General features: G+C 42.3%; 1 protein-coding gene across 1 annotated transcript in view; it reads right to left on the bottom strand.

Annotated features, from left to right (window-relative positions):
• UNC13B (unc-13 homolog B) overlaps window positions 1-14,935 on the bottom strand; it is a 199,285-nt gene extending 184,350 nt beyond the window's left edge. The window contains exon 1 of the mRNA XM_061376549.1: window positions 14,775-14,935. Coding sequence (XP_061232533.1) covers window positions 14,775-14,796 — 22 coding nt within the window. The 5' untranslated portion in view covers window positions 14,797-14,935. The remainder of the gene's footprint in view (window positions 1-14,774) is intronic.
• Between the last annotated feature and the right edge of the window lie 391 nt (window positions 14,936-15,326).

Here is a 15,326-nt window from a genome sequence, read left to right as displayed (position 1 = left end):
ATTCAGAAACGAGATCAGTAGAAAAAATTGTTTGTTTAGGTTGTTTTGGTTTTTATTTTGAAAACAAGATATACCTCTCACATCTTTACAGAATAATTTCCTCCAAGAAACAAAGCATATGCAGCTGCATTGCACGTACAGGTAAAACGCCAGTTAAGTTATCTGAATCTTGCCAGAGTTACTAGGTCAAATCACACAGCCTGGTCATGGCGAGGTAACAGCTGCTAGAAGACACGTTTATTCCTTGGCACGAAACGAGGAATGAAAAACAGGAATTACAGACAGAACAACTTGTGTGCTTTCCCTTCAGCTGGCATGTGCTTCTCTTCTCAAGTCAACAAGAACACTGAAGTCATCTGTACAGAATCCTGAATGACTCAGGTTTCCACACTCCCTGTTCAAATTTAGTTCAAACAAGATGCACCCTGGAACAAGAGATGCTGACTAATCACATCAGAGGTGACTGCCACTTAATCACAGCCCTGGGGTATTTTCTGGTAGTTTTGATTTAAGTTACAGGATTGCAAGCAATCAGCCAACTGAAACAGGGGCTACTTGTCAAGCAGGACTGAGCACCAGCTTGCCCTGAAAAGCATCGAGGTAAAAACTGATATTAGCAAATCTCATTGTTCAACTTCAGAAGTCTAGCATATTCACCAAAAGAGAAACTCAATCAAAGCAACAGCACATTTGTGGTGGATTCAGTAACTCTCTTATCTTTTTAAAAAGCAAAATCATCCTACCATACTACTGCAAATGATAAGCTTCCAGAAAAAAAACAGCACCTGTGTTTTCCTGTACCAAATAAAGAAGCAGGATTGGTCTAGTTTGAAAACCAGTTTTAAGGAAATATTATGTTACTTAAATATTTAATTGCTTGAGTTCACAAACCAGAGAAAAGATTAATATCTAGAAGATAGAAATAAGCTGACTATGAGCATTAAGAATGAATAAAAGAACTGTTCAGGATACGAGCTACAGAGGAACTGAATGAAAGTCCCAGGCAGGAACAGAATATCCAACAGAACACTGCAGAATAATTCTTTGGCTGAGTTTACTCAGCATTCACAAACTGCTCACACAATACTGGTCCCTGGAGGACACACACAAATTATAGAAACAGGAAACCATGGTTAGATTGGCAGCAACATTTTTGCATTGTTCATGTTGTTTTGGGGTTTCTTGCTTATGGTCTTGGGACATTAATCACAATATCCCCCAAGAAGAAAGCCGAAAATGATGGTTTGGGTGTGTTTGGGTTTTTTAAGTTAAGTTTGTAAAGGCAGAATGTGTTTTATAAAATCCAGCCTGGAGATCACCACCCAAGCAAGCGCATGAGTTTAACTCCATCTGGGAGAAGCACCCAAATGGCTGCTCCCCATGGCAGTTACACAGCATGTGGAAGAGCTGAGTCTCCAAAACATATCAGCACTCAGCTGCCAATACTTTTGTTTTAACACAACATGTATAGAGAGAACTGAACCACAACCAGGTCTTACTAACTACAACCACTATTCATGAGACTATTCGCCTGAAACCATGCTGTTTGCTTGCATTTGGGTCTCCATAAAAATTCCACCAGGCTATTCCATTAGAATCAAACCCATTAACTAAAATAAACAGCCTTAGGTAAGTTCTCTTACATGTAGTTTTGAGTTTTTTATCATTAAAATTTATAACTAAGCAAGATGGTACATCAAAACTTTACCTTAACATTCAATTATCTATAACAAATAGTTGTCATAGCAGTAATTCACATCCTAACAAAGTTAGTGCTGTGAGGATCATAGGACTGGAAGGGCCCTTTGGGGTCACCACCTCTAACACTGGCTCTCCCATCACCTGCCACTTAGGACATTCAAAATCACTCCTGACTTCCAGCTTACACTTCAATTAATGGCACATGTCTACCTTCTGTACCTTACATCAACACTATCCTCACCCATGTTTAATTTCCTGATGGTCTTAATGGACAGAAGTCACATAGCCCATTAATTTCTGGTTATCAGCACCATGGTGCTGATTCATCAAGCATCTCCAACACCTCTCCTTTCACTCAGCTTTGCATTTTTCAGAAACTCTTATCATTTGCATTTAAGGACAATAGCTCTTCCACGTAATATAAACACATTTTCATTACTGCTGTCCACAGGGTCACTGAATCCTTCATACATTATATTTATCTACTTCCAAACTGGTTGTGCCGTTATGACTTGTCATAAAACGAACTTTGACACACACGTTCCTCCTTTTCTTACCATGCCGTAAGTGGAAGACATCTATCTGCTTCTCCCACCAGTTCTCTGTACACTTTACATGGCTTTTGTCAATTCTTGATTTTCTTCAGAAAGAAATGCCTGGTATGGTGATTTGTAAGATCCTATGGTAGTCCAAACAGATGTACACTTTCAACTAGAATCAAGAGGTTGCCCCAGTACAGTCCTCCTCTTACAACCCATGCCGTATTTTATATCCCGTGGCCTTCCACACTGTTTTCACCAATCTATGAAGTTTTTATTATTCCCTTTTTAAAACTTTAAATCTTGCATAGTATCACTGTCTTGCCCGCTCTGGAAGATCTATACTCACCCATTATCATCACCCATCTCCTTACCTTCCCACCAACCCACAGACACCACCTTTCTTGTTCTCCAGTTAGGCAATGCTACTGCTTGCTTACACCAGGAGTTAAACTTCTGCTAAGAGAGTTCAGATTGCAGGTGCTGCATGGTTTAGCACTCTGGGCTACAGATTACCAGACTCAAATTCAAGGTGCTAAAAGTTTTGTTCCTACCCCATATATATCTGTGCATTATTTTCAGTGTCATCCTCTTAAGAGACTTTTCCTACAGTTCAGGAATCACATCCAGATCATCTTTACCCAACTCCCTGTCCCTGGCACAGCAGTACCAGTTCCTTCATTGGCAAGCCAGGCTGTCTCTCCTTTCCATGTGACCAAAGCACCTTCAGTTATTTGTTTTAATACCCTTTGCAACACGTCACTTTGTCTGCCGAGGTGAAATCCACAGCCTTAGCCCTGAACTTCCTGATCCTCAGGATACACCTTCCTTTACAAACTGATTTTTGCCCACACCTGTCAGAGGTTCTGTGTTTGCTCACCAGATCCTGACGCAATGATCAGGTGAATCATCAGCTCTGGGGTTGTTTCCTAGGTGGAGTCTTCTGTTATTTGAGATGCTAATATTTACCCCTGTAGCTTCACTGTATTTCATGCCTTCCCCCGTATCCAAGCTCCTCACTTCACCAGAAAGCTTCTTCAGTCTCGTTAGTGGCTTGACAGCTGCTGGTCCACATGTTTATCTGTTTAACTTATTACTTTAAGTTGTGATCACTGAAACCAAGTTCACTTCTAAGCCCAGCTTCCCCAAAGCATCTTCTGTGATTTTTAAAGCTACAGTTTACAGTTTTACACTTTGTTTTTTTAAGTCTACAGTTAACTCCATGAGTTTTATGGCTCCAGTCACTATCTGATGATGTAACCGCCAGATAAAACAGTCCTCTGTACCCAGCCATTATCAAGAGCGTTCATTCTCTGGTGTGGGGAGTTAGTCTCTCACGGTGACAATACCCAGAGGTACTTCCCTATAACCACATTACAAGATTTCTAGCCACATTTAAATCCTGGACTACGTGCTGCAGATCTCTCGTGCTACCACAGAAAAACCTCTGATCAGCTCTTCCCAATATAATTTCAGCCCAGCTGGTTCTCCTTTATCCACACTAATGCTGCTTTACAATTCTGCATCGCCAACAGAGTGGAATTTTCCCAGTCACCTTTATTCCTCTCTCCAGAACAGGGCATCCCCTCCAACATCTCTGTTCCCTTCATAACCCCTACTCCTCATGGCTCCTGCTAACCCTGAGGGCTCATTCCTAGTCCTGCACCAACAGCCCCCTTCATACCACTTTAAGTCACAAGCTCCTCACTCTGCTTTATAACATTAACGTGTTTGCACCCTCATGGAAACAGATTCAACACTACTAATTAAGTTGCTTTTCACTGTTTACTTTATGTAACTGTGTCACTTGTCATTTCAGGACCATATAATCCCTATTTCATCACAACACCAGCTCTTTCCTGATGCTCTAGGATTAAAAAAGAATACAATGCATATACATGGGATTAATTCATCTGTATTCAGACTTCTGCCACCTGCAGCTCTGCTCCAATAAAGCCTGAACACACTTTTATATCTTTGACAAAAGTGTCAAACCAGTAAATTCAAACTCAAGTTTACAACAGAAGTAAAAGGTTTGTTGGTAGAGCTCTGTTAAACCATGCTCCTCCAACCCAGGCAAGGCGTTAACAAAACACTGATTTAACACTGCGATCCGATAAGTCATGGCATGTCTTGATCTCTTTCCAGCCCTGGGAAAATATGTAAACACCTGTCATTCTAGTCGGATTAGTCATAATACAAAAGCCATGTACCTCTCTACTCAAGTAACAGACATTACCAAACTCCATCCTTCCAAATCCTTAAGTACTTGCAGAGCAAGTAGCACAAGTTTCATACTATACTCTCCAATCTAAGGAAACGCAAACCAACTTCTGCCGTTATGATCATGAAGCTAGAACATCAGTTCAGTCTAAAAAGTATAAAGTTGTCCCATATGATGATGACAGAAAGCTGCCAGAACTACAGAAAATCCTTCATCGATTTTAATTCAGAATCTGATACTTTTCTAGAAGACTGTACCTTGTTATACTAAAAAAATACTATGTCCTACATCTAGTATGTCCTACATATTAGATTATTACAACAATCCAGTCTGCCCTTATAACTACAGAGTTTATAAGCAGTTAATCTCCTAAAAAAATCTCCTACTAAAATGGAGCATACACAGACTCCACTTACTCAATTTGATATATCAAAATCTAATAAAATTTTCCACACTCAGCAAGTTATAGCAGGTAGAAAAGGCTGAAATAAAATTACTGTTTCACATCCATTTTTCCCTCCCCACCAATCCATACCCACGTTGTGTGCCAAATTCAAGATACACACTCCAAGTTTAGGTTCAGATCAGGAGTGCAATGTTGGGGGATGTTTGATCCAGAAAATATCAAGTATTTATTTTGTTAAAACAAGACTTTATTAATCTATGAAATGCATTATGATTTCAGTAGCATCAGAACTCCAAAACCAAAAACTGAAGCCAGCCTCAGCTTTCTAGTAGCTTTTGGCCCCTCAAACTCTGAAAGAGAAGCCACATGAAGTGTGCCTTCCACAGACATCAAATAATCTTATGAAGAACACTGTCTGCTTGCCTGTAAAGAATTCTCATGATGAAGAATAACTCCTGAAATTGGCAAGGTGTACAAAATGTGTGTAGTAGTTTACCCAGCAGTCAAATTCCTTCCTCACCCACAAGGCGATAAGCTACCCTGGCATTACCTCAATTTGTGTCTGGTTTTCCTGGCCCCATAAGAAAAAGCAGCTATTAAAGATTTCCAGAATCTACATATTGTAGATCTCCAGTGTATAATGGCAGTCACAACACTCCACAGGGACTTCATCTGCAAAGGACTATGGTTGTCACAAAAGAAGACTTTGTGACAACTAAATATGAACCATCACAGGTACTGGAAGTCTGAAGTCCCTGGACATTTCCTGAACACGTGTTCTGAGGTTTATACAACCCCCAGGAAAGGGAAATGTCTTTAAAGGGTTTCTCTTTAGAAACTGAAATAACTACATATTCATATATGATTAGATATGAATGGACTGAATCCCTGGAAACTGTTATGTTTGCTAAGCACGTTATTTTCAGTTTACAACATAGCTAGAGTGAGATCTGACCCAGAGTTTCTTCATGCCTAGCTTTTCCATCACTTCCTGACTATATTCTTCCATATAACTTCCCCAAGGAAGTTGTGAATGCTCCATCCCTGGCAGTGTTCCAAGGCCAGGTTGGACAGAGCCATGGGTGACATGGTCTAGGGTGAGGTGTCCCTGCCCATGGCAGGGGGCTGGAACTGGATGACCTTAAGGTCCTTTCCAACCCTAACTATTCTATGATTCTATATGGAACTGTTTTGAAATATCCTTAAAACATATTTTAGAGCCATTTAAAAAATCCACAGGACTCTGCCAGAACTCAATTTGCACAGCAGTTTTTGAACAATCTGGTCAAGGATTTTCTGAAAATTAAAAAAAAGCCTTACAGTAAGTAATCTTGTGATAGTTGGGATGCCAACAATCAGTATAGAGCAGAATAAAGCATACAGCTCCCGATGCTAGAAGTTTATAAGGCTGTATGTCCTTGATCAGGCATCCAGTGGCTCAAAAACTAATGAAGGGAGAGATCTGCTATCACAGAAGGAGTTCAAGCAAAAACTCTGGTCTGTTCCCAAGCCAAACAACCATCTCCCAGCCCAGGCCTTGGACAACAGCCCTATATCATCCTCCAGAACAGGTTTCAGGTGATGCTGTCCCTTCACCAGTTCACACTGCCTTATTCAAGCAAGCTGCATTCCTGCCCCAGGGCCTGTACCACTCTGCTGCCATAAAAGCTCACAAGAATGAAAAGTTTAATGGGCCACCATACTCAGCTCCACTCCTGTCCTCAGAAGAGGTCAATAAAGACAACAGCAGGTTAGGTATATGCAGCAGACTTCATCTGGACAGAAGGGTGACCCAAGAAGTCAGGTAATTAATTCTATTTTTTTTTAACTATGTTTCTTAAACCGAGTATTACTACATTGTCCTCAGCTGAGAAAATAAACACTGAGTGTGTCAATAATCGAAAGTGTAAATCTGCAGTTATCTTAAACCTAATAATTATGTCTCTGTGGTGGAAATGCTGGAGCCTGTTTAGCAGAGCATTTAGCTGTAAAGCATTAAGAGAGTTAAGTCACAGGAGCTTTAAGTAATACGGTTAAAACCAGTATTCCTTAAAGGGACACGGTCAAGGCTGGAAGCCAAACTTCTTTTAAAACACTCCAACAGTTTTAGGCTAGAGATTATCTCAAACAAAGACACCTCCTCTTATCTGTCATCAAACATGCCAATCCAGTCCAATTCACTTTCCATTCATATGGGACTGTTCAGCTGCAAGGAAAAAGGAATGCAAAAAGGGAACAAAACAAAACCAGTGTTTTTATCCCTTTAACATAGTTTCTAACCCACCCACCAGCCCAGCAATGTTAAAACATTGTTAAAACATTGTTAAAACATTGACCAATTTAAGTCTGGCCAGCAAAAGTGAATTCTGCGAACAAAGCCGGTGAGGCAACACCTTGATTTAATTCTCTCTCAACACAGGAGTTCCGTAAGCTGAAGGTCTCTTGTTTCCATGTTGAATGCAGGTAGCTGACTCCCTTACAGTTCTGTATTTAACTGGATCTGTGAACTCATCACAGAAGACAGCATCAGTCATATAAACACAGTTAAACACAGAAATGCTGCAGAGTTCATATGCCTACAAGTGCTTCTTCAACTCCTCTAAAACTTGTAAAAAGCATTCCAACTCAAAAACTGTTAACAGGAGAACAACTATTTTGGATCCACACTACAATTTACTTCTATAAAACAATTACACAAAAGTTCCCTGCAGTCACTGTGATCAAATCAAATAGAACATGGTGTGCCCAAAGACAATCCCCAGTAACAAAACAGGGACATTTCAGAGGGGGTGAATTCCATAAAGCTGAGGGTATTTATTCAAAAATTGACTGAGAAGAATAAATTTGAACTGAAACTGTGATATCAGATGCAGGACCCATTTATTCAGAGTTTTCTAGGGGGGCAAAAAGCAACTACTCCTTAAGCAAGAAGTACAGGTTTAGTCCATTCCACCTCGAATAGGTGTAACCCATGGTAAAATAAACAAGAAAGAAACAGTGTCAACACAGGTTGGGTGTAGGAAATTAGCTGCAGGAAGAAGGAGGAGCATTAAATATAACAAAAACTTATGTTCAAGGAAAAAAACACCAATAAGGATATTGCCCTCCCATCCCATTAATTGACTTTACTGCTAATGGTGAAAAAGCAACAGGCATCCATGCCCTGTGCCCATGGGAAGGCAAGTACCTCTGAGACCACATACTTCCAAGCCCGTCGGTAAGTGAAATGACAGTACATCCAAGATAGAAATAATAAAAATCAGAACAGCTAGATAATTGCTCCTCAGATGGCAAAGTCTGTAGCCCAGTGACATTTGTTTTCAATGCATCCTGAGAGAACAGAAAACAGGCTCCAAGGAGGACAGGTACCTACAGACCACAGAGAACACCAGGCAAGTGCCTGAAGTGTCTAACCAGTTAAAGTTCAGACAAAGTGATGCCTACTATTCAATACCCATTTGGTAAGGCTGATCTATACTGCACAGATTTAACATGCAGAATTTTTTGAGATGTATGACTTGCTAGTGCAGGATAGCCTCATTAACATGTAATGACATAATATGATGGAAAGCCAGTGAAACAGGGCAATGGTTAGCCACTTGAGACACCAGCCATGATTAGTAGGGGTCCCATAGCAAATGCCTTCCTTTGTTTTGACATTTTTGCTCCTAGAATGGGCATTTGCCATTTATAAAAAATCAAGCAGGACACAGCAGCCAGTGAAGAGGCAAATAATAAAAGCAGCATTATGCGCACTAACTTAGTCAGGTGTAAAGAGGGCCTAAGTGAAAAGAAAAACCACCCGAAATCCTGCTAAGTGCAGATAGATCTGATCCAAACACCCAGGATATACCTACAAAATAGGAATCCATACCACAGAAAGCATGTGCCAAATTTTACATGTCACAGTAGACAAGCAAAAAATTATTTTGGCAAAGTCTTTGGCAAAGATTGCTAATGCATGTAAAGATAAGCATGAGCTGGCAATAGGAATAAAGCAGGTTTCAGTTCTCTGCTTAATGATGATGAGATCAGCACAATACTAAAAGCAATTTTCATTTCTATAGAAGCTTTATAAATATGGTCAGAAAATAAAGACTGCAAAGAAGAGCAAACTCGGGTGCTAAAGAGAAACCTTTCAAAATACAGAAGTCCTTCTATCTAACAAGAGACAAGAACAGCAAGTTGCTTTCACACACTTTCACACCCAGGTACAAGCTTTAACCTGCCAAAAAGGCAGAGGAAAACCCTATGGCAGCTTCCAATCTGTTTGCAAAACCACACAGTGAATTATCTGAGAAAGCCAGAGAGCAAGTAAGAGTTACAAGGCACACTACTCTGGTTTAAGCTCTCCTGGAAAAGCATCGAGAACAGCTTTCACCAACTGATTCACGTATTTCTCAAAATATTGAGTAAAATTTGATCACAAGGCATTAAAAAAGGGGGGGGGGGGGGGAGAAAAAAAAAAAAAAGGCAGGAGGAAATTTCAAAGGAAACTTGCACAAGGATCATTTGCCACCAGTCATACGTATTTCACATGCCTCCAAGTCAAATATTTGAAATAAGGTCCTGGATTTAAAAAAAGCAGTCTCGCTTGCTTGGACTTTATACGCCATTATGTAAATTGCAACTAGCTCTCAGGCTGTTACAGTACAAAAACAGGATCTTTCAGCATTAGATTAAATCCAGCACTTCGTTGCATATTAAAACTATTTTAATGACTTTAATTAAAGTTTGACCTGGCAGATCCCAAAGCAAAGGAGTCAACTGAGAGGACACCAAGTGAGTTAAAAAAAGCAGATGCTATTAAAGTTCAGGAATTCCTGCACTTTTCCTTCATCCCACTGAAAATTACAAGGGAGGGTCAAGTAGCTCCTAGCTCCCAAATATTTAAAACAGAGATTCCACACTGTTTGTTGAAGCTTTTGCAGCAACAGCATCCAAACCTGAAGGAGCAATGGTTGGAAACAGGAAAATGAATGCATCACAAGCCAAACGTGGTTTGTAGGTTTTAAACATTCCTACTTAACAACAAAAGCAACTTGAAAGTTTAAAGGTTTTCTCTTCAATTAAGCCACCAATTAACAACTTTACAAACCCCAAATTTAAGTCTCAGTGCAAAGAAGGTCCTTTAGTAGCAAAGACTCTTTTATCTTAGTGTTACTATCCAGATTTCTAATGCGTTTTATTTTGTTCCAACACTACATAGACCGGTAGCTTTCTGACTAATTACAGCTAGAGGAGTTCATAACATTTACATATCAAATTATTCATGAAGCATTATACTTTTATTAATATCCCACCTTTATAACCTGTGCTTCTGCTACTGCTTTTAATGTCTAATTCTGTTCTTTCCCATTTTGATCTACGTAAAGACAAGCAGGATTTCTTTTCCAGTTCTGTGCAATGTAGGGAGCTCCAGCTAGAGACTTTCACCCTTGAGACAGAAAGAGCTGGAGGCACTGCATTCACCCTTATAGAGAATACCAGAGTAAGCCTGAGATTATTGCATCAGGGGAGAAAAAAAACACCTTTAAACACAAATAAAAAGCCCTGATGTTTGACTACCGAGCTTCTAAGTAATGGATATTTCTAAGTACCCCACAAGACAAACAAGTTTTCATTTCTGTTACTATTAGCATCCATTTCAGTTTTCTCTGTTCACTCCCTTCACCTGGATGTCAACAGAGTTGAATTTGGTGGCAGGCACTGGAAGATGAGTTTTGATGGCAATACAGAGACACGCAGCTAAGTTCACTGAGTAGTATTCCAACACTCCAACTGTTCTGATAAAATGATACCGCATGAACAAGTTTTTCCAACTCTTCAGAGCAGCAGCAAAATAAACGGTAGGTAAAAAAAATATAATGATACCGCATGAACAAGTTTTTCCAGCTCTTCAGAGCAGCAGCAAAATAAACGGTAGGTAAAAAAAAATATAACATCTGAGACAGCCAGACAGTGTAATTTCACATAGCAGTCATTAATTAAAGTTTTAGAGTGCAAGACCAGAAGAGATCACCTAACTCAGTCTCCCACATACCTCAGGCAGCCAAACCTCACACAGATACTGCGGATCAGGCCCCAAGACAAAAGCACTTTAAACAAAAGGACTATGCTCTCAGGGAACTAAACCGGGTACCATACACAGGGATGAGGGAAGCTCCCTACTGCCAATATCCTTGCAACAGCAAAGGATTTCAGACATTGACACAGTGAAGATGACAGGCAAGGAATGAGACAGAGACATGTTTTTTATTACTACAGTTATCGGATGAGGTTAGGAGACAAGTTAGACTTGAAGTTAGGAATACAAGGGAACTGTATAACAAATGAAGTTAGGAAGGCAAGAAGTTAGGAATACAACAGCACTGAAGAGACAGCATAAACTGTTATAAATCTGAGAGGAGGTAAAATAGAAGGGAACCGTTGCTATCTTGAGAGCAAGAGCTGTGGACAAAGTAAGATGCAATAAAAGTGAGCAACTGAAAGGGCCTGGTATCTCAGGAAAACAACTGAAACAGAGCAAAAAAACTGATGACAGAGCACGCATGACAGGGTAATCCAACTCCAGCTACAACCCTTGCAAGCTGTGCTGAGAAGAATAAATTTCATTAAGTTGAAATCTGAGGTAAAATCAAGACTTCCAGGAGAAGGCCAAGGAAGTTTAACAATGCAAGACTGGTATGAAAGACTAGACTGCTTCAGCAGGAACAGTTTTATTTAGTATGTACTATTTTCACAAATGCAACACTAAACGCAAACTAATAAAGCAAGCTATGCCAAGAGAAGATTACCAGACATAATCCAGACACAGCTGCTCTGAACAGGAGTATATGCAATCTCTTTTGCACTCTGGCAGTAGAATCAAAATACAGAGAAGTCTCCCCTAAAAGCCTCAGTCATGTAATATTCAGGATTTGTTTTCTCCTTCACTTCACTTACACCCTCTGCATATTTTTCTACTCCAAAAGAGTCCTTTAATTTACTCCTGTAACAGCCTGTTATCACTGGCTCACTTCACACACAGAATCATAGAACAGTTAGGGTTGGAAAGGACCTTAAGATCATCTAATTCCAAGCCCCCTGCCATGGGCAGGGGCACCACACACTAAACCATGTTACCCAAGACCCTGTCCAACCTGGTCTTGAACACCGCAATGGATGGAGCATCCACAACAACCTTGGGCATCTGGTCCTGGTTCATCTAGATTTCCCCTACAGTGACTGGGGAGAGACTGCAGCTCTCCAGTGAAATCCTTGTTATCCCAAGATAAGTTCTGAAGTTGCAGCAAGTGACGCATTTCTCTCCATTGCTACTGCAGGATCCTAAATGACTAGTTTGGATTAGACATCCTCTGAAGATGTGCAGGTGAGCCCAAACTCACAGTTCCTCTGAGCTTCGATTTTCTGTCTGGTACTTCTATGGCAAATACAGCTCAATAATTCTGAAAAGAAAAAAAACAAAAACCAACCAAAGCCCAAAATAAAACAAAAACACCCTGTTTTCTAAGAAGAAAATATAAAAGAAATGTACCGCTAACCATGAATCAAGAAGCCATGTATGTTAGCTGTGCTTTCAGGCACAAAGGCAGCACACAGACACGTTTGGTGTGTGCTGTTTTAGATTAGCCATTCATTAAAATACTATTAATGCGTGTAATTCAAGTGGGAGGGGGAGAAATAAATCAGTGAATTTATCTTTCTGTCCGCCAGGCTTCTTGTTACACTGCCACTCAGGGTTTTTCCACATTTCCCTTTATCTGTTAAACTGCAGTTGAGAGGCTATTAACAGTGCCCCAGTCGCCTACATTTATTTCACAAGATTTTTTAATTGTCTTTCTTTTTTTAATCCCAGGTCTACAGCATCTAACCCCATGCTACTATGCAGTCTTAAGCGTGCACCACTTTTAACGTATTCGTATTAAAAAGCAGTTTTTCCCGCTGTCTTTTCAGTAGGTGCACTGCTTTCTCAGAAAGGTTAGTTCATTTTGGTGGGAAGCTAAAATACAAAAGATATGGTTTTTAGTCTGATGGGGACTTTTTTTTCCCAAAGAAGTGACAATTAAGCCTTCTTCTCCTTGTATCCATTCTCCTGGTAACCGCTTTGTTCTTCAGACTGCTCTACCTCAACACACTTCCATTTCATGTTCAATGGGTTCACACTTGTGAGATCTCATCAGCTTGTTCTTGCAGTCACAGCTATTTCATTTCTTCAAGTTCAGTAAATTGACTGCATTCTGCATTCCAACAATAAAGTTGCCCAGTATCATCTGTCTAAATTACTGTTGGTATTTTCTACTGTCTTAGCACAGCAGATGGAAATGAAAGATGCAATTTTCACAATAATTCCCCATCACACATGGTCACCAGCCACCTCAACTTTCTTATTTTAGCTCTTTACACATAACCAAAGAAAAAGCCAAACAGGAGAGCGTACCGCTCCAGGCTGCTGAAACGCTTTTGTCCCAAAGACTCTACAGACCATGAATTAATATCCTGAAAAGGCAGGACAGTTCCAGTAACTCAATCATCCAGCTCACATTCTTTCACTACTCTTAGTAGATGGTGCACACATCTTTAACACTGTCAGCTTCACATGGCCAAAGCTGGATGGGGCTTTGAGCAACCTGCTCTAATGGAAGGTGTCCCTGACCATGGCATGGGTTAGAACTGGATGAGCTTTAAAGTCCCTTCCAACCCAAACCATTCTATGATTCTAAACACCACATTTCTTTAAAGGACACCCTGAGAACCTTTTGAGGGTGAACCACCAAAAAAGTGAAGAAACACCTGTAACTGAGAAGAATCTTTGAGCCAGTCAGAATTACCTTCAATGAAGATATTTTGGCAAAGACTTCAAAACAAACTGGACAAATCTACCAGACATGCTAACTGCACTTTGCAGTGTACACAGAACTGCATCAAAAGCGTTTTTAAGATAAACTTCACACTTGCACACCTCTAACTCCTTAGACACGATGTATGATTAACAAAAGGGCTGAAAGTTAATTTAAAAGCGCTCTCCCCAAAATAATGCACACTGAAGGATGCTCCATTAACACCACCAGCAAAACAAGGGGTTTTGATTCAAAGAGGTGACAAGCAGCTGAGTGAAGAGGTGCTACCAAACCACCTGATGCAAGCGAAAGAAGAGCTGAACTGTCAGCAGCACACTGGTGCCAGTTATGTTACCGTACCTGGGAAAGGCGTTGAGAACATTAACACTACACTTTAAAGCCGCAGGGCACGGCTGGCGGCCTGGGACACCCTGTGACCGCGGTGTTCAGCACGGAACGCTGACGGCAGGCACGTCCCAGCACCGTCAGTCCTGGCAGGTGGCTTTCTCCAGGGATTTTACTCTTTTCTTTGGCACAAAAGAGCGAGAAACTGAAAACCGCAGACGAGGGAGCAGCCGATAGCGCTGTAATCCAGAAAGTGCTGCCTGCCTTTCAGTAACCTGTTCTGCAAGGGAACAAAGCTCGGCAGCAGGATGAGAATCTAACCAGCAGTGTATCTGAAACAGTACGGCATGTGATGGGTGAGTACATGGAGAGTGACAACTGCTACAGCCCGCGACAGCAACCTGCTCCCTGCGAGCGCGGTTTCACTCCGCGGCAGCGCCTCACCTCGCGTCCAAACCACCTCCAAAGTCAAACACGGCTCCTCCCGGGGCTCGGCACCGGGCGGGACCGCTGCTCCCCGGCATCGCTCCCGACCCCCCGCCTGTCCCCGCTCCCACAGCCGCCGTCTGTCACCACAGCACCTCACGGGCTGCCCGCCTCCCACGGGGCATGGGGTCGGGGTCGGGGTCGGGGTCGGGGTCGGGGTCGGGGTCAGGCGCTCCCGGGGCACCGGCCACCCCCCACCCCGGGCTCCGCCCGGTAGCCACCGCCCCACTCACCTCGCACGCAGAGCAGCGACATGGCGGCATCCACCGCGCCTCAGCCGCGGCCCCTGCAGCCGCCCCCGGCTCCGCTCCTCATGCCGCCCGCTCCACGGGCCGGGCGCGGCGGCGGCACCCACAGCGGGGCGGGTCCGCGCCGCGGAGGGGAGGGGCGGGCACCCGCCATTGCCACCCCGAGGCGGCCCATAGGGGGCGCCGCTGCCGCCCGACCCGTCACCACGGCAACCGGCCGGGCCGGGGTGTTGGGACCCCCGGCCTGCTATGGAGGGACCGGGACACCGGGGCATCGTGTGCCGGTGGGAAGCCCCGGGTAGGCGGCCCGGGTCCCCTCCCGCTGCGTGGACCCAGCGCGGCAGTGCCCGTACCTCAGGAAAGGAGCAGGGGTTTGGTACTTTGCTTCTTTTTCTTCTTATTGTGCTTTTCCTGTTTTTTCTTTTTTTTTTTTTCCCCTGATTTTCTCTCTTTTGTTTGCTGATAGAACTCACTGCATAAGTCACAACCTGCCTGTGTATTTGAAGGAGCCATTCCCACCATTCACACTCCACCACC

Source organism: Neopsephotus bourkii, unplaced genomic scaffold (assembly GCF_033783945.1).
Source record: "Neopsephotus bourkii isolate Nb327-2 ecotype Australia unplaced genomic scaffold, CSIRO-AGI_Nbou_v1 NB_1721, whole genome shotgun sequence".
In the NCBI taxonomy this organism is placed as follows: Eukaryota; Metazoa; Chordata; class Aves; order Psittaciformes; family Psittacidae; genus Neopsephotus; species Neopsephotus bourkii.
Note: the sequence above shows the minus strand (reverse complement) of the source record. Positions and strands in the feature narration are given on the sequence as shown.